Source organism: Apus apus, chromosome 13 (assembly GCF_020740795.1).
Source record: "Apus apus isolate bApuApu2 chromosome 13, bApuApu2.pri.cur, whole genome shotgun sequence".
In the NCBI taxonomy this organism is placed as follows: domain Eukaryota; kingdom Metazoa; phylum Chordata; class Aves; order Apodiformes; family Apodidae; genus Apus; species Apus apus.
The window spans coordinates 1,928,562-1,948,532 of NC_067294.1; the positions used below are offsets into that span (position 1 = coordinate 1,928,562).

The window sequence follows — 19,971 nt, forward strand, 5'->3', positions numbered from 1 at the left end:
CTGGGCCAGGGTCTCACCACCCTCACAGCCAAGAATTTCTTCCTAGTATCTCATCTGAATCTCCCCTCTTTCAGCTTAAAACCATTCCCGCTCATCCCATCGCTCCCTGGGCAACCTGTCCCAGTGCCTTCCTGCCCTCATGGTGAAGAATTTCTTCTTGATGTCCCACCTCAGTTTTCCCTCCTCCAGTTTAAAACCATTCCCCCTTGTCCTCTCCCTCCCTGCCCTTGTCCCAAGCCCCTCCCCAGCTTTCCTGGAGCCCTTCAGGCCCTGGAAGCTGCTCCAAGGTCTCCCTGAGGTCTCTTGTCCAGGCTCAGCAGCGTCTGGTGTCATGAAGAGAAAGCACCGGGCCCATGGAACCTCTGTCTGGACAAGTACATTTGATGTCGAAACGCAATTAACGCTGAAAATCAGTTATTCGGGGTATAAAAGCCGAACAGGAGGCGTTTTCAGCAGCGACCTGCGGGTGCCCCGGGGAAGGCCGCTTGTGAGGAGAAACCGGGCGGGGCGACACAGCCGGACCCGGGCCTCACTCGAATGGCTACAGGGGCTGCCCCTGACCCCGCAGCCTCCGCTCGGGGCCCCCTGAGCGGGCGGGAGGGCGCGGGAGGGCGCGGGAGGGCGCGGGGACCGGCCGAGGAACCGGCCCCGCCGAGGAACCGGCCCCGCCGCCCCGCGCACGCGCCCCGCCCAACCCTCGCGAGGCTTCCCCGCGCGCTGCTCCCTGACTCCGCCCCCTCCCGCGGGCGGTGGGCGGGGCTCCCCCCAGCCCCGCCCCGCCCTCCGCCCCGCCCCTCGCCCGTCTCGCTGATTCCCTGGGTTGCGGGGCCCGCGCTCGCACTTTTCTGTCCGGGGGGAAGATGTGCGGTGGGTGAAGGGGGCCGGGGGCCTGGACGGCGCTGCTGGCTGCTGGCGGCCCGCGGGGAGCAGCGGGACAGGCTGCGGGCGCGGAGCGACGCGCAGGAACCTCCGGCCCCGCGCCGTGAAACTCCTCGCCCGCCCGCCTGGCTTTTTTATTTTTTTTGTGTCCGCGGCGGGCGGAGCCGCGGGCGGCGCAGGGCGTCCCGCTCCGGCCGGTAACTTCCCGCAGCCCGCGCGGTTCTGACGGCGGGGCCGCCGCCTGCGCCCGCCATGGGGAGCGGCGCCGGGGGCCGGGGGAGCGCGGCGGCGGGAGCCGGCGCCACCTGCCCCGCGCTCCGCTGCTGAGCCGGCAGCGCCGCGGAGGAGCCGCCCGCCTGGGGAGCAGCCAGCCCGGCAGCGGGCACCGCGCCCGCCGCGGCCCCGGGCCTGCCCTCCGCGCTCCCCTCTCCCGCCTCGGCCTTCGCCTCTGCCCCCCGGGCCGGGCGCTGTGCGGAGCGGAGCGGCCCCCGCCGGGCCCCCGGCGCGCGGAAAGTTTCGGGGCGCGTCCCCGCCCCGCCACGGGGCAGCGCGGCTGCCGAGCGGGAGCCGTGCGGCTCTGCTCCCTGCAGGCATCGGCCCCCGCCAGCGCTTCCCGGGAGTTACGGACCTGCAGGGGCAGAGCAATAGAATGACCTCTCCTGTGGACCCCAGGATCAAACAGGCTTTGCGGAAGAAGCCATCGGAGCGGAGCCCGGAGGTGAGCGAACTGCGGCTCCTGCCCCTCGGGGCTCTCTGTTGATTTCGGTCCTTTTCCCTTCGCGTACCGCTGGGTTCCGGCAGCCTCGGCGCGGGGCTCAACCTCCGCTGCGCTCGCGAACCTCCTCTGTGTAGAGTTGGGTCATTTATTCATTTCTGCTTTGCAAAGTTGGGCTTCCCGAGACCGGGGGTGATTTAAACATCCAGTAACGCTTTGCATGGGGACAGGAGGCGTTCTGTGAACTTCTCCAGGCCAGCTGTAGGAAGGAGAAGACGAGGCAGATCACTGGAAAGTAAAATGATGTATATTTCAGTGATGCAAAACTTCTGGGAAAAGTTAGTGAGCTGAGAGACTCTGCTTACCCGCACGGTGATGCAGATTTAAACAAAACCGAGCTAATTATGCTTTGTAGACTCCATAAAGAGATGCTTCTGCAGCGAGTGGGAGTGCAGAAATGTGCGAGGCTGGTTAGTAACAATAAAACACGTTTTCCAGTTAAGTGCCTTCTCTGTCCCTTCCCCACCGACTAGTCTGGAGTCAGCCATGTATTCTGGGGAATGGTCGTGTCATGGAGCATTAATAGTGAAATATGTTTGATAGCATTTGTGCTTCGCTGAAAGGTTGGTGGGAGTTTGGTTACTTGCCCTAGCCTTTTTTTTTTTCGTCTATTTCTCTTGCTGTGTTTTTATTTTTTAATGTGCTCAAGAATTAGTGGTATGAAATGAGTTTGTCCCTTTGAGACTGGGGAACATCTGTTCTCCCTTGGTACTTCATGGAGAGCAGAATGTCCTGTTTGGTCTTCCTTGTAAGTTAATTATCTAAAGACTTTCTCAGGGAGAGCTGCTGCAGAGAGAGCTTCAGAGTACCTTCTAAGTGACTGGAATGCATATGTTCAGTCCCAATGTTTACTTGCCTTGGGATATCTGATACATTCCTACTTGTGTCTCTGCTCTCTAAATTAATGATGAGGTAGCCTATGAAAGAGCTGTCTCTCTGTTCTTTCTGTGTTCTTACTTTTATCACTCCCCTCTTGCTTCATTCTTTCTCTTCAGCTCTGGTCTTCAGTTAGGAAAATTCCTTTGCTGGTGTGGTTTGCAGCATTGGGCAACTGGGTTCATCACAGAAGTGTCATTCATGAGGTAGCATACTGTGCTGGCTTGTCATGGCTTTGGCTTTGGGGAACAGGTCATCTGGCCTGGCCCAGAACATCTGCCCACTGCTGCTTCTTGCGGTGCTGGTGTCCCACAGCTGTGCAGGGCTTTTTGTTATTTGTTGGTTTGTTTTATTTTTTGAGGCATCTCCAGTTCTCCCCCCAGCAACTGTAATGGAATTTTTTAGGATTGTCACCTTATTTTGGCTAAATCTGCCTTAAATTTCACTTAACCTTGTTAAAATGTCAGATACCATGATGTCCAGCTCCCCTGGACCATGGTTGTGGGTTTTTGTGGATCTCTGTAGATTCCCATTGAGGCTGACATCAGAGCTGTGTGCAGGTTTGAATTTGCTAAGCTATCTCAATTGTGGAAAAAAAAAATTAATCTTTGCTAATCTAACTAATAGCACCTCTAAAATAATTTTTTAAAAAGAAGTCTTAATTCCCTTGTTAATCTGGCCCTTTTTTGGCAGGCATTTAGAGACACTGCACAGTGAGACTCCTCGTGATTGAAGTTAAACACGTACTTAAAACTTGGCAGGATTGGGGCCTCTGTTCTTGTTGCCTGTTGCTGAGTGGATAATTGCAGTCAAATCACTTTTGTTTTCTGGGGTACTTTTGGCTCTAATCTGACTTCAAGAGACGCCCTTCCCTGTTTCAGTAGCACAGTATGTCTGGGGGTCTCCTTTCTGGAGGCACAGACACAAAGCAGAAAGCCAGACCTCCCCAGCATGGCCAGGTTTCCCAAGCATGTCCTCTGGGATGTGGTGACAGATGGATATGGGGTGATAAGGGCACCAGAGGAAAACAATTGCAATACCATTTATTTTTTATTTTCAGTTGTGCTAAGCATCCTGACTTGTCAGCTTTCTTCTATAGGCTGCAGGGCTGAGGTCAGGGAAGTCCTAACCTGCCCGGTGCAGCCATTAGGGTCAGAATCCAGTTTCTGGTGTCCCTGTTCAGGGTGGATGAGCTGGTGACTCCTGTCCTCAGGTATCCAGCTGTGCTCAGACAAAAAGTGTGGCTTCATTTCTGCCCTCCTACTCTCCTAGCAAGGTATCATCAGCTCCTCCCACATGAAATCAAGCTGCATGGGGCTGGTCCTGCACTTTGACTGCGTTTTTAAACAGGAAAAACATTAAGAAAAACCCAACCCACCAAAATTCCCCAAGCAAGGACTGGTGTTTTGTGATGAGCCAGTGCTGCTCGACCTCAATTTTCAGTTGCTTTCTGTCCCTTCCTGCCCCCCTCTCCACTTCTGATCCTGCAGTTTATATGAGCAGTTTACCTGGGTACTACAAATTACAGGGTTGGGGCTGCACTGATTAGTAGCGTGGTCTGGTGCTTTGTAACTATCATCTGTACAGCAGTCTCTGGAAAAATGCAGATAAATAATCCACACATCAGATTTTGCTTAGGAGTGGTGCCATTATCCCTGTGATTTGGATTTTTAAAAACCTTTTCTCTATCAGATGTTTGGATCTGTAAGATCTAAGGAGCTAAGCAGGGAGACATTAAAATATTTTTGTAATTTGCTTCTTTTGAGGAATTATCTTTGTGGGTTGTGAAAGTAAAAATTTTAGTTCTTGATGCTACAAATATTTTTGTTTGGAAAATCTCTGTTAGGGCAGGTTTTCAGTGTTGTGGTAACATTCCAATGTTTGCTAATTGTTAAAGTGTATGTAAGTTATGCATATAAGACATGTACACACTTTTTTTGTTTTGGTTGTTGTTGCTCAGATACTTCTTGTGTTACAATCTTTAATGTATTTGGTGGGGGGAGTTGTTTTGATGAACTCCTACATATATATACATTTTTATGTAATTGTTCTTCTGTTACTCCATTTAGAAACTTTCTTTGGTACTACCCAAGTCTGGAAAATGTTTTGATTTTTTTTTTTCCTTTCCTCTTCTTCCCTGCCCTGGTTTGTCATAAAACTGTAGAGATCCCTGATGCAAGCTGGCCTTTCTTGTGGAAAGTCTTTCAGAATGTTTGCTTCTGGGCTGGTACCCACGTAGGTGGCAGAGTGCTGCTCTAGGGTACCAGTCCCACTCTATCAAAACTTGACTTGGAGGTGACATGGATTGACTGCGACTTGACACTGTGTATAAATCTGTCTGACTCTAGAGTTCAGCCTGTAAGTGCAGAATTTGTGAGGGTTCCCTCAGATGTTAATTTCAATAACAAATTATCCCAACAAATCATCTCTGTGCCCACTGTCTTGTCAGACAGAGGAAACCTTTGCAGTAATTGGACACTTAATCACTTAAAAAACCCCAATAAATCATACATATATTTAAACTACAGGATTTCATGCACTCTTTAAATATTTTAATGTCTGCATTTATCTTCCAAGGTTATGCTGATGTCTGCATGGTGTTAGATGTGGGAGTATTTGTACAGGCAGATCCTCCAGTTGTTGCAGGTTGGGAATGTGGGATTTATGTACTTACATGCAGTGTTTTAGCTTTGTCTTGCACATCATCCTGCCTGTTCCTCGTGTCTCAGGTGGGGATAGTAAATTAGTAATTTGGGAATATTTTAATAGAAGGAAATAATTTTTCCAAAGCAGCGGGAGGGAAGGACGAGTGCTCATGCCACTGTGTGCATGCTCATTTATCAGATCCGTACAAAGGCTGTCATGTTAGTCTTTTGAGGAGTGGTTTAATGCCTACCACAGATAAGGTCTCCGAGGCTGATAGGGCAAAAAGGCAAATGATTATGCTCCTGCTTCTTTCTCTTCTTTTTTTCCACTCCCCCCTCCTATGAGCGTGCTCTCTTCCATCTTTAATAGATCCTTTTCCCAGCACAGCCTCCTCTTAGTTCTTCACGACTTTGTTCTAGACAATATTTCCTTTCTGTGTTTCAAAAAGCTTTGCCTTTATTTGACTTCAAAGAGTTGGAGTTTATTTTTATACTCCAAGCTCTTGTATTTTCCTAACTTTGTCTTGTTTCAGTAATTCTTGATTAATGTTAATTCAGCTTTATTTGGCAATACTAACTCCTCCTTGTCTTCCTGTTCCCTTTTTATTAACACAGTGAAAAGAAAAAAAAACCCTAATTTGCACAATTGTGTCGTAACAGGGTCTGCTATTTGGAGTGTGTATGTGATACTTCTTGCCTGTCTATATATATGAAAAAAATAGATCTAAATCATGCACAAACAGTACATTGATGGGCATTATTAAATGGCTGTAATAAATAAAATAAATTATTGCTGACAGCATAACAAAGGCACTCTTGTACTGTAGCACAGCTGAGCCAAACAGAGGAGAACATCTGCTTCTTGTTTCCAGAAATAACTGGTATTTTGAAGTGGGTTTTTTCATCCTTTTAATAATTTTCTGTAAACTCAGTAGGTGAAGCAGGGGATTAGCCTTTGTTAAAATCCATTGTTTCTGTAGTTCGCAGTGAGCTTTCAGCAGTGTTAATGTAACAATGGGGTTGGTTTTGGGTAGCCATTGAACATCATCAGAGCTGTAGAATCACTGCAAAAATCTAGATGCTTGTCATTATCTCAAAGCTCAAAATAAATTTGTTCTAAATGAAGTTCCAAATGCTGTTTTGTATTTAATAAAAACTCCTTACTGTTAGTTTGTGGGCCTCCAAAACAGGGAAAGAGGAGTGATGGAAACCTGACTCTTGCCATCATCTTCTACTACCTGATGTCTCTTAAGCCTTCATTCCCTTTTTTTTTTTTTTTTTTTTTTTAATTGGTGATATATTCTTTTATAGCTGATGCTTTCTAAGCCTTTGCCATGTGAGTAACAGTTCTGGATCTCAAACTGAAGATGACCAGCAGCTGTCCGGTGTAAAGCACTGGAGGCTGTTCTGTAGCTCTGTACTTTGGTGTCTTTGCCAGAGGGCCTCCCCGGACTGGGAACCGAAGATGAACCAACCAGTGCTACATAACTTTTATCACTTACTTTGCAAAGGTTTGGTTCTGTCTTTGCCTGTGACTGTGCTTGGAAGTTGGACCTTTAAAGCCAATGGGTTGGTTATCACTGGCTGATAACCAGGGACTGTGAATGTCTACTGACATGCCTGCAGTTTACTAGTAATAAATTCCTGGCTGGGTCGTTGTGTACCTTATGCAGATTGCCTTTCTGTACTCATGGGACAACAATTACTGTGTACACTTACAAGGACACAAAGCCTTTTAATATAATTATTGATACTTTTTAAGCAGTTACGTGAAGATGACAGACACAGGTTTATGTGGTTTTTTGTTCTGTATGACTGAAAAATCAAATGCAGAAAAAAATCGGTTGTTTTATTAGCAAACATGTTGAGTAGCTGCAGCTTTAGAGAAGGATTTGAGAGTGCGTGTGCTCCAGCCCTGAGTGCTGCCTTGGTGACACCATATTCCATCAGCATCTTTCTGAGACTAGAGAAGACCTAGAATTGTGAGCTTTTCCTAAAGGTTGATTAGTCTCTTTAAGGGTGTTTGTAAAGCTTTTTTTCCTTTTTGTAGCTGTCTAGTAAAATGAAGTTCAGAACAGTAGCACTTGGGGAGTGACACGTTGGATGTTGTATTGGTGGCTGACAGCTCTTAAGGTTGTTCTAGTCTTACTCACAAGCAGAATATAGTTTGTTTCTTAATGAAGAAGGTCCCTGAAATTTTTGATTACTTTAATGAAACAACAATAAACCTTCTGTTGTCCTGTGATTCCATGCCACGTAGCTTTCAGGTGGAGGTAAAACAAACCCACTTTTTTCCCCCCTAGTTGTTCATTAAGTTAATGTATTGAAGCTCATGATAAACAGTGTTGACAGTCACGGAGGACTGTCCAACAAGGCTTGGAGCTTTGGGAGAGCAGCATCTCTTCAGCCTCCAACTTGATGAGTTAGGAAGTTTTTAGTGCTTGCATTTTCCTCTGTTTTGCCTTAGAAGAGGACTTTGGGTGGGTAGTTACTCCATTTCTTAATGCAGTTTAGTTCTGTGAGTCCTCATCTCAAATAGACCTGTGGTTTTCCTGTAATGAAAAAAGCCACGCGTGCAAACTCTTATTCTACCTCAGTAAAATGCTTCTTGATAATTCATTTTCCTAAACTTTGTATTTGCATCTTGTTTTCTGAGATGATCAAGAACAATGTTCTGTGTTATATGTGTCTCAATCCTTTATTAACCAAAATATTCATGTAGAGACCAATTGATGCATGTTTGCTGGCAGTTGGTCAGTCTTGCGAACCATCCCTAGGAAACCAGTGCAGGTAAAACGTAGTGTCCCCCTCCTCGAGACTGGGCAGGCTCAAATCTCTCTTTTGTGTAATTAGAATAATCTCCTTTTGCATTATTAATCCGTGGCTGGCTGTAGGACTGACTTGGAATTCACGAAGTCTTGAAATCAGTGGAATTAGTCCATTTTACTCCAAGTGTTCTGATTGCCACGTGGACGCGGCTCCACGCCTCTCCTGTGCAGTTGAGTTGCTGCTTTCTTGGCCAGAAGTACTCGACAACCTGGCATATGTTTCACTACTCAAGTAGTTCAGATTATCAGTAGTTGGAACCTTAAGTACAACACACTTTCTGAAGCTAAAATCAGTCCTAAACGACTTGCACTTAAGAAATAGAATCCATCTGTTGTTTCAAATGAACCAAAATACAAAGTTGGAGCATTTACCAGTTTTTAACCAGATAGTAATATATGTAAATATTCAGCTATAAGAGCTTCAGTGTCTGTCTTGAGAGGGTTTTTTTTTTGTGTGTTTGACCATTTTTTTCAGTTTGTTTTTGTTGTGTAGCAAGCAAGACTGAATGTGTTGTATTATTCTTTGATTGTTTATGTCTCAGAGACACAAATAATGTTATGTTGAGCCTTGGACAAGGCACTAGGTTCACAGAGGAGGGCTTCTGGTTCGGCTGTTCTGCAGCTGTTTGTCTGGAATACCTGCAAGGAAACTTTGCTAGTGGTTTGGAGAAATAAATATTTTTTCCCAGCTTTCTTAACAGTTAAGGCTTGTTGACTTCAGCCAAATACAGATTCATGGTTCTAACCAAATAAATCTGGTTTCAGGGCACTTTTTTAGCTTTGAGTAAATAAACTGGCTTTACTGAAGTGTCATGGCCAAATAGGTTTTTTTCTTAAATTTAGAATCTCTTTAATGAAGTTTCTTTATTAAAAAATATTAATATTAAATAAGTAGAGAAAGGTGCCCTGAAGTAGGCGTATGAATTCTCCTGATTAATTTTTTTGCAAGAGTATACTGACCATTTGTTGTTCACCACTTAAGGCAGTGTTAATAACCTGGGAACGTGCTTACAGTTCTTCCATCTAATCCTGTGACTTTATGGTTGATCTCCCTGACGGCTGAGGTCCAGTCAAGGCTTCTTCATTGAACAGATACCTGGTGCTTATGCCATTATGAGGTGAAGTAATCAGCATTACTCCTGGAAGTGCCCCAGTGACTGGCTTGGTGTGATACATTAAAACTGGTAGTGGTCACAGTGGTTTCTAAAGTATCTCCTTAAAATATGGGTCTGTGCAGGGTTGCAGGGACTGTTTTGCTGCTGCTTTCCCTGGTGGGGACAGAGTTGGGTTTTTGCAGTGGCTGCTTGGACCTGCTGCTCTGAACTAAATATTTCTGTCCCTGTTGGTGTGAATCTGAGCAGACTTTAACCTCTACCTGACACTGGAAGATCTTACCTCTTTAGCCATGTAAGAGCAGGTCTCTACAGATGTTGCCTCTGTGACAAGTGATGCTCTTGGGTTATGTGTACAGAGTTGGAAGGGTTATTGTAATCTGACTGCCCTGGCTCTTGCCTCCTGCCCGTTTTGCTCTGCTCAGTCACCAGCCAGAACCAGCTGAGTTTGATGCTTCATTTTCAATTCCCAACTGCTGCTTTTGGGTCATGACTAATGCAAATTCCTTCATGGAGTGTAAAGTCTGCTATACAGAACATGGGTGTACTAAAAAGAAAATCAAATGAGAGCACACTAATAACTCTGTGGACAATGGCTCATGTGTTTTTGCATTGTTTGCAGAACGTTCAGGGTTTATGTTTAGTGCGTCACTGAGTTACACATGAAAAGGTGAAAAGCCATTCCACTGTCCTTGTTTGTCTGCTGGATGTGATTTCCAATTCTGATTCATTAAAATGAAGCGGTGAGTAGGAATGTGGTTCTGTTATGGGATGCAAGTGAATGGGCATCTTCAAGCATTGTCTTGGCCTTTTGAAACATGTAGTGCTCCTATCTCACAGTGCTAGTCCAGCTCACCTGCAGAAGTGAGTGTGCACTTGGGTGGAGCCGAGACAAGGCTGAGCCACGGGGAGCTTGAGGAATGGTCTTACTGAGACTGCTGAGCACAGTTGTGGGTTGCCTGGTCTGGTGGCTTCGAGTACTTCTTGTGCCTAAAACTCAGTGGAATTGTTGAATCTGAACATCCTAATCAAGTTTAGTGAACGTACTGTGTGTAGTTACACAAAAGTGTCAGAGGTTATTGCCTAATCGTACTTGCTCCTGCTTGTTGGGCGTTGTTTGAAGGAAGTGGGGCCACAACAAAAGAGGTAACAAAACATTTTGGCTTTGTAATTTGCATGTCAGTGTCTTACTTTCTGTGACTGCTCTGTGTCTGGGTATGTATGACTGTCTCCTGCCTGCCTTGTTTATGTACATGATTTTTAGGTATCTTTTCTGGAAGATATACGTATAAAGTGAGGATATGGAGGGGAATTATATTCCAAGACACTCTTATATGTATGAGTCTTCTATGGGAAGAAGAAGGTGGTTGTGGTCTTCCTGTGTGGCTAGTTCTGCCATGGAGCTGGCTGCACAAGAAGATGCTGGTGGGACAACTGCTCCCAGACCTGGGGAGAGACCTTCCCCTAGTTAGGGATGGCCGGTGGTGAGATCTTCACTGGGAGCTATTTGGATCTCCTTTCTGTTCTTTTTAGGTTTTTTTGTTCCAAGAAGCTGGCTTTAGAAGATGCACTCGGTGGCTCTAGGGCTTTCTGGCCTGATGATGTAGTTGTCAACGAGGCTTTTGTATCTGGGAGGTTATTGTAAAACAGAAACTTGCTGTTTTCATAGCTTGATTGTCAGTGTGCTAGAAGCTTACACAGGTAGTATTCATGGATCTTTTTCAAGTGGTTGATGAAATTGACTGTAGCTAAAGAACAGAAATCACAGCAGCTTGCTTTGTGATAATCTTCACAGTAAATGTGAGATTTAGGGCTCAACAGATGTGATTTTGCAGACTAGGTCATAACATTTTTATTGATAAAATATTCTGAGGCCCAGTTCTCTAAACTGGCATGATAGGCTGATGGTAGATTTAGCTTGTAGGAAGTTGAAAAATGACTCCTACTTTTTGAACACTGCTGTCATGGGAGACTCTTAATGCTGTAGAACAACTGTGGGGACCTGGCATGCTGGTGAGGGTGATGCAGTAGTCACCAGCAAGCAGAGAGTGGTTGTAGTGTCTCCTTCTTTGTGCTCCAGACTAAGGTCAAGCTGGTGACCAGGCAGTCTAATACCTGTAACTTTCCAGCATCAAGCTATGTTTGGTTCTTTTCAGAAGAGAATAAGTCTTTTGCTTTATATGAGCCTTAAACCACATTGAAGGAAATGAAGTTGGAGTGAAGCAGAATGCCTGTTTCCCAGGGATCTTCCAGGCAGTGTGTGAAGTGGTGTTGCTCTGATTACTTTTCCTATCCTTGCTTCCAATTACTGTTCCTGAAAAACTGGTTTTTTGTTTTAATGGCAGATGGGACAGCTCAGAATGAAACCAGAAATTAGGATGGAGTGATGGGGAATTGTATATTGGAAGTTATTTCCTGCAGTAGATACCTTTCCCATGCAGTGGGGTCATGCACTTATCTTCATTTGCTATGTGATGATTTAACTAGAAATTTTCACTGATTAATTAAAATTTAAATACGTAATGAAGAAATTTTCAAAAAAACTATTTTCTATTGGATTATCTGAATTTAAACAGTGATTTTTAGGGACTTAAGTATTATGGGTGTGTTTTACAAACCTGTTAATCCGAGCTAAAATGCAAGCCCAGTGCCTTGTTACTGACCTTGCAATAAGAACTCCTTAGAGATATTAGAATAGTGAAGAGGGGCAAGAAAAGGGTGTGGAAGGAGGTGGGAGAGAACTCAGTACACTTGGTGGTCAGAAAAGTTGCCAAATGGAAGAAAAATACATTTCTTTGTCTCCAAAACATCAAGGGGTGGAGGGCAAGCAGTCAAGACACGTAGGTGTTAAATTCCTTATAGAAACAGTATTAAAGCCTCAAAATACCATACTGAATAAAAGTAACAATAAAAATTCAATAACTAAAAAAACATCTTGAAGTAGTGTTCCAGAACTTACTTTGTGTAAAATTTACAGAGGAGTTTTCCTGTAATGTTTATTTTAACAAAATCTATTCTTGTATCACTTAGCGTAAAGAGAAGGGGGTATCAATTTATAGCACAAACAAGAAAGTAATAAGCCATTTTAACAAACTTGGATGTGTTCTATTGGAGGAGAAATGGGGATGAAAGTGCCCAGGTGTGCCCAGGCACTGTTTCTGAGAAGGAAGGAAGCCAAATACCCCAAGCACCCCTCACGAACAGCTGTGGAGCTGGGGTGTCGTGCTGCTGGTGTTTGCCCCCCAACAGGACACTGTGCAAGACCTTTGTATGGACTGTGCTTATACTCCCCTTGCAAGAGTGTCAAGAGCTGGCAGATACTCAGGTGGAAATGAGTCTCTTGGCATTAGAAAGTGGCTTGTGTTGGTCTAGTCAATGGCAAAGAAGCTGCACACTTCCGAGGACCGTGCGTTCTGGATCAACCTCCAGGTGACAGGGCTTCTCCTTCCTCCCCCAGGCATGTGGAGAAATTAATTTTCATTGAGAAGTGTATTGGAGAACATATCTGTAAAGCATGTCCTGAGCTCTCATGTCCTCTCCTGTAAGAGGCCTGCAGTTGCTATAAAATAGCTTTACTCTTTCTAGTGTTGCCAGACTCTTTCTTGAACAAGGAGGTCTTCATGTTCTAGTGACCTCAGGCTTAAAATATAGAGGCTTTTCCTTTGTTTGATGAAACTGTGATACACCCTTCTTCCTCTTTTGATGTTTTCAATACTGTATTTTGGAAATACCCTTAGCTCAGGGAAGCACAAATTATTTAGCCTTCTGCATTTAGTTTCTCTAGGCTCCTTAACTCTGCTAATTACTGGTTATCTTTTAGCATGTTAAGAGAGTTTAGCAAATTCCTACTGGATAGAACAAAAATAACTGCCTTAAGGGCTTCTCTCTTTGTAATCTTTTGGTGCCTGATTAAAGCATTGATATTTAAGCAGTCTGTTGTCCAAAGAATGATTAATAATAAGCCTCAAATGTTGGTCTGTTTGGTCTGGAGGGAAGTAATTCTCGTGGTGCTGTGTTGTGTTCCAGGCACATGGAGTTTGGCCTTTTTGCCAAATATTAATTCCTACTAAGATACAGTTGCAGAGCTGTTGTAATGTTTTGAACCTTGTAAATTTGCATTTGAAAGAGCTGGAGAGTGAGGTCTGTATTGTGCATTTAGCCTTCAGAGGTGATGGATCATTTCTGTTGAACATTGGTTCTGGGAGGGCTTTTAAACTCTTGTCACAAAGGATTGTACTTGCCAGTGGCCACTAGATATTGTGGGTTATCTAAGGAGGATGTTCCACTTAGCTCTGATTTACTTTACCCTACGTTCTCAGGGTTCTGTGTAACATTATCCAGCTGATAGTAGACTGTTGATATGACTAAGTAGAAGTGATCTTTCCAACTACTGCAGAATGAGTTTCTGTTCCTGTTTCTCATTTGAAGTAGGAAGGAAACTGGCAGTCCTATGTCAGACTGCTGACCTTCTGTCAATACATTGGTTGCTTCCATGAGTTTTTGATGGTGAGCCTTCCTTCAGTAAACACTTCCATAGGTGCCATTATATGTGACTTACAAAATGCTTTGTGGAGTCTTCAAAACATGCTGGTTCTTCCCAGCTGATGGGCAGTCTTCGTACAGAAATGGGGGGGGGGGGCATAATCCAGCTGGTGTGATCATTAGGGAAAGATCTCTTACCTTGCTGTCTCTGCCAGCCCTCCACGTCAGCCTGGGGCCTGTGCTGTGGGGTTGCACTTTTGGGTGGAGTTCAGGGCTTGAGAGAGGAACTTTGTTTTGTTTTCCTCCCTGTACACATTAGCTAGAAGAAGGGGATTATGGAGTATAGCAACAGTAGGTAACAGATGCTGCATAACCAGTCAGAGTTGATCACAACCATATTTTCAAGAAAAACCAAAAATTGCCCTTGTACTGAGGTCTCAAACCCAGCAAATCTGGCAGTTTGGAGACCAGGGTTCAGTGTTTAGTGTTGTGAACAGTAATGTGCTGCCTTTTTTTTTTTCCCCTCAAGCTCTAGTCAAACCTTCTGAAATGTATTTTTATTTGAAATAACTAGATCACACTCAGAGTTAGTGTTTATGTAATAAGATGAGAAGCTTTAGATAAGGAGTCTTCCCCTCCTCCTGACACTTGTATGCAGTGCACCTGCTAAGTACTGCAGTGGACTAGCTGCTTGAGTGAGAGACTAATTCACTCCAATTGCACTGCTTTTCAAGAAAACACACAGCAGAGTTGTCTTAATTTTCAGTAGTATTGTGCAAAATGTCTGAACAGCAGTACTGGATCCTTCTGTTTCTCCTGAGGGGGTGGGCGGGCATCTAGAACGTGTTCTGTGTCTGCAGTCACAGGCATGACTGTCTGGAGATCGAGTTGGTGTAATCTTTGATGGTGCCATCTTGCTGATGACTTTGCCTTTCGTCACCCTGAACCAATCTGCTCCTTTAATGTGAGCTGATGAGGCAAAAGTCTGAGCAAGTTAATCAATTGCATTGCTGCTTGTAAACCGAACTCATACTCAGATAAAGTCTAGTATTGTGTTGTTGGTTTTTTTTGTTTTTTTTTAATCTGCAGTGAATAATGCTGGTCTTGCTCTCTGAAAGCACAAGTCTTTTTTCAGGTGAAATGCTGCTCTGTTTAAAAGCAGGTTTATTATATTCCCATAGAGGCTGTGATTGACTAACACTGGAAGAGTGAGGTGTTGGAGGAATCTCTGGCATGGTGTATTACAAATTAGTGTTGATCGTGGTTTCATGGGAATGAGACAGTTGTGATTGGCTTGTTCTGGGTTTGTATTCAGAGGTAACTGTAGCCTCTGAAGTTTTTGGTCTCTCCTAGGGTGGAGTGACTGGTTGGAGTAGAAGAGGTTTCCATATCATCTCATGCACTACAACCCAGCTGAAGTAGCCCGTGTCTCACGTGTAATCAATTAATACTGGTTTGATTCAGTACAGAGAAGAAGGCAGTTGCTCTGCATCTTGCCTGTAATTCTGTGAATATTAGTAATGAAGTTTGTTGCACTGTGGGAAGCTGGGTGCCTGGTGGGTAGGCTGGAGGATTTGGAGCTTGAAATTCATGAGTAACAATATTGTCTCGTGGTTGATTCGGTTCATCTGTTGTTTCTCCTAATGTTGAAGCTGTTAATTTTCTTAATTAGAATTGTTCCCTTTGAACATTCTGCATCAATGTTTAATTGTAATTATTAGTGAAGTGCAGAGGTATTTGTACCTCTGTTATTTATGTTGATTTGATTTCAAACTTGAAGCCTGTTAACCTAGGCACATGAATGTGTGTACATAGAATGTAACTCCACAGTGTGGATCCTTAAACTTCTTTGTGATTTATGGCATGGGTATTGTTGAGAAGTTGAAAAGTAGATCTTAAAGCAGCAGCAGAGTTTTGCTGTGATGGTTTGCATGCAAATTTAGCAGTAGGGTGAATCTGACTTATGTTTTTGCTGTAAGTCAAGATGCTGAGAGCTCCTGATTCCACTTCCCTGGTGAGGGATGTATGTTTGCCAGTTTGTGGATACGTCTGTTAGCCTTTCTCTGAATGTGAGGATATTGTAGTAGTTGTGGCAGTCATCAAATTTAATTGTGAGAATCTACATTGAGATAACTGATAACTTCTCTAAGGGATGTAGCCTACTGTAGGTTACAGTGACTCTCCAGGATTGCTCTGTTTGGTAGTGCTCAGGCACCCTAGTACCAGGATGCAGGAGGAATTACCAGTAAACATATTACTGTTGTCCTCTGCAGGAATTCCTTGACAGTTGGTAATGGCATTCTTATAGGAATTAAATAGCTGGAGCTTGATTTTTCTTTTTTCCTCCAGTGGTTTTATTGAAAAAGGTTGTAGGAGAGCTTTACTTTTGTGTGATATTTTATTCTCCAATTATAATCTTCTCATTCTCCTTTTCTAATGTGCTGATGTGTTGCCATCAATGTTGAATGAAAACACAGAATATTTTAGTTGGAAGCAGTGTGGTGACTGTAATGTTCTGTTGATGCACCAAAAGTTTTGAGGCAGCTTGAGCTGCGTTCCTCTCCATTACCTAGATACCAAGTGGGTGACTCAAGTTGCAATATTGATAAGAGATCTCATTTTGTCTTCACTATTTATTTATTTATTAAGCAGGCCTTAATTTCCTGACAGATGTGATCTTTACTTGCTTGAGTTCACAGAAAAATATGAAGTACTTCAAAAGCATAAAGGTGCCCTTATAAAAAGAACAATATTCTCATCCATTTGTATAAAAATCTGACAATATGGTGGAAACAAACTCCAGTGAAGTGTTGTATTCTGTCTGTTAGTGTTTCTCTGCTTGAGGTACATGTTGAACAGGGGTTGTACTTACGGGACACTGATAATAACGTTTGCTGGCTGCAAAGGCACGTTGGGCAAAGCAGGGTAAAAATAAGCGCGGAAAATCCTTACAACAGAATGTGTGTGTGTGTGTGTGTTAAACATGAAACAGCAGTTGCTTAGTGCTTTATATGGCAGGGGAAGCAGGCAGTCATGGTTTTAGAATAGCACATCTTCCTGCCTTTGCAGGTATCTGTTACTATTACCTGTCTACCTGTTCACCTGCCTGCCTATCTCATTGTTACGTTGGCTCATTCCTCCTGGCCATGTCCTTGGGACCAGTTTGTGTTGGGGTAGACAGCATTGCCGCCACCTCAGTGCCTTCCTGCAGCACCTATCCTGGATTTAGTCTTTTAGAATAGGAGTTGTGCTGCAGTAGAGTACTTTGAGTCTCCATGAGTAGCCTGTGAAGCTCTAATCCAAGAGAGGATAGAGACGGAGAACTAGAGCTTCCTCTGCAGTGAGAGGGAAGACCTGCCAGTAACAAGCTCAGGTGCTCAGCATGGCTGAGTTGCATACAGTCATGCTCCCAAGTTGTCATTACTGACTTGCATAGAATTGACCTTTGGATTTTATCCTTCACCTCCTCTCTCCTTGTCCCCAGGTTTCTGTACCACATTTCGTATTTAGTAAGAATCTACCTTCCCCCCCCGCCACCGTTTCAGTGTTCTGACCTCTCCTACCATGATACCTTGTTTTTCTTAAAAGGAAAATTCAGATATTTATTTATTTATTTATTTATTTTGCCTGCCCCTGTTAAAAGAGCAGGGAGTTTCTCTGTGAATCAGGCAAGTTGATGTTTTTGGAGTTAGGACAAAAGGTTTAACCAAAATAACTGCTATTTGATGGGTGCTTGTCCCCTGGAAGGGAGACTGTTAATTTTGACAAGTAGTCAGCTGCTCAACTAGTGAAGTGTTGATTGAACTGGAAGTCTGAAATTGCCTGTATTGCTTGTTCATTTTGGGCAACTTCTCAAGAGCCTGGGTAGAGAGGTTGCTTTTACTGCCTTCAGTCTCTTACTGAAAAATGCTTGGTATATTATCAGTTATTTGATAGACATAAACATTGAGATTAATTTTGGTTATTCTGAGGTTCCCATCCTATTGAACTCTAGGAGCAGCTTGCTTTCAGGGTTTTTTTTATCAGCATGTAAGTCTGAAAGATATTTTAAAACTAAGTAATGAGTGTCTGGGAACTCTATGGTAATGTTTTACTTGAAGGTACTTTTTCATAGCTGTACTTTTGTTCTGAACCGTGATAAGGTCTGAACTGTGTTTCAGATATTCAAAACTCTCCATAAGCTGCTTCCTTTGAAGCAATGACATTTGATGTTCCTGTCTCTCCAGTTCAGGGCTCTTGGTATTTCACTCTGCAAAATCAGCTTTTCCAAAGGAAGTTTTTTCTCTGGTGGAGTCAGGGTTCCAGAAGTGCTGACTTGGTGTGATAAAAAGAGCAGTAAAAATAATATATTTTTTTCCCCTCTCTCATTCCTTTAAATGTTTTTCTTTCTACCGGAGTCTTATATCAACATATTCCAGGTTTCTTAGGTGGAAGGTGTTTATCTGAATTGGGTGTGGGGAGTTATTGGTGAGTAGAGAAACTTGTTGTTTTGTTTTCATGTAGAAATACTTTGTTGCCTTTTTTTATTTTTTTGTTTTGTTTTCAGAAGTATTCTGCTGAATGCAGGTACTTTCAGTCCATAAACTGTAACAGTGGTTCTAGGGCTTCTGTACTTAAACAAGGTCTGGCTTCTTCAGATTTTATTGAGGTTACATCTGTTTCTATGAGTGGAATGTAACTCTGAAATCTCTGCCTGTAGCTCTGTGTGCATATTATATGGAAATAATACATAAGGAGAGGAATATATCCAGAATATATAAGGCAGCACCAGCCTGCTGCTTTTGCAGGAGAAAAAAGATAAAAATCCAAGCATGCATGTGTTACTTCTGACTGTTTGCAAAAACAAAAGCCAGATTTTATTTTCCTGTTTGTGGCTATACTGTTATTAACTGTTGTCATAGTTGTAATTGCTTCCTGGCTTTACAAAAGAGTGAAATGAAGTCCTTTGTTATCTCTATTCTTCTATAGAAAGATACTGTAATAACTAGACACACATTTCCTCATTTGGGAGAAACAGCATCTGTCATCTAGATGGGTAAATGTAAAGTTTAGAGTTTGGCAGGAGTGCTGTACCGTGGGCATCATCTGCTCCATAGCTGCCTGGTGGGCACAAGCACCAGGAAGTGGTGGACATGGGAAAGGCTGTTGTTTTAAGAAATCAAGTTCTTGGGCATTTGAAGCTATTCAGTGCATCAGATTTAGTGATCCTCTGCTACAGAATCATAATAAATGAATCATGATTTTTAGCAAGGTCCTAGAAAAACTCAGGATTGTTCAAAATGCCTGTAGCAAGTAGACTGGCAGTTGTGGCCACAAAACTCTCCTCACCTGTTACTGTAGATGGAAGATTTCTTTATGGAATATATGCATTTTTTCTGAATATTAGAATATGGCTCTGAAGTGGCTGAACCAGTTTATTTTTACACAAATGTTACTGGGTGCAGTCTCAGGTGGTGATTTAAGATCCTGCAGGAGTTTCCTGCTAATGTGTTTTATGAGAAGTACTTTAATTAGCTTTTTGAATTGGTGGTATTTCCCATATGGCATGGTGATGTGATGCTTCCTTCCTTAGGACTTCTGCTTAAACCCTGTCATTCTCTGAAGGATACTTTGTTAAAGCCTTTTGAGAACGATTTCATTCACTGAAGGTCCAATCTATCCATTCTCCCAAATAGTGCCTCAATGCTTGTATTTAAATCTTGTTTTTTTTTCAAAAAAGGCCTCCAGCTCAAGAGGAGGATACTTCATAGGGAATCATTACTCTAGGTATACTAAATGAAGAAGCCTGTGCTCATGTTCTTTTGTGTCACTTGCACTTGAGTAAAAATAAAAAGTTTATGCCACTGAACAGGGAAAGTAAATATTTAAGATGGAGGAGGTGCTTCCTGGTTCATGTCATGGTCTTCCTTTTAGTCAAGGGGCAACTGGCTCTGCCATGTGTGTTGAAATGCAGTTGGCTGCTCCTCCTGCTGAGTTCAGGGGGAGCTGGCGGTGTGGAGGTTGGGCCTCTTGAGCCACTAAGGTTGGTGAGTTGGCTGTACAGATATCTGAATGTGTAAAATGTGGACCAGAGAACTTAAAGATGTTTCTGTATTTTTATTTCTCGCATTACAGTATCAGGAAAGAATTTGGGAGTACTATTTTTACAGTTGGCCTTAAACAGAGAGTAAAGGCAACAGCATGGATTCCAGCCTTCGATGAAGCAACAGGAAGGGAAGCAATGAGAGCCATAAACCGTGCTGAGTAACATTTCCTCTCTTCTGCTACACCCCCCTAAGGGTGACAAAGTCTTTATTGAGCCTGACAGGATTCCTAATAAAAGATGCATTCAGTCTGTGTGCGGAGCTTGCTGAATCACTGTGAAGCAAGGAATG

General features: G+C 43.5%; 1 protein-coding gene across 6 annotated transcripts in view; it reads left to right on the plus strand.

Moving 5' to 3' along the window:
* Positions 1-859: 859 nt before the first annotated feature.
* RAPGEF6 (Rap guanine nucleotide exchange factor 6) overlaps positions 860-19,971 on the plus strand; it is a 120,672-nt gene continuing 101,560 nt past the window's right edge. For all 6 annotated transcript variants that reach the window (XM_051631201.1, XM_051631205.1, XM_051631203.1 and 3 more), the window contains exon 1: positions 860-1,597. In XM_051631201.1, the coding sequence (XP_051487161.1) occupies positions 1,529-1,597 (69 nt within the window). In that variant the 5' untranslated portion in view covers positions 860-1,528. The remainder of the gene's footprint in view (positions 1,598-19,971) is intronic.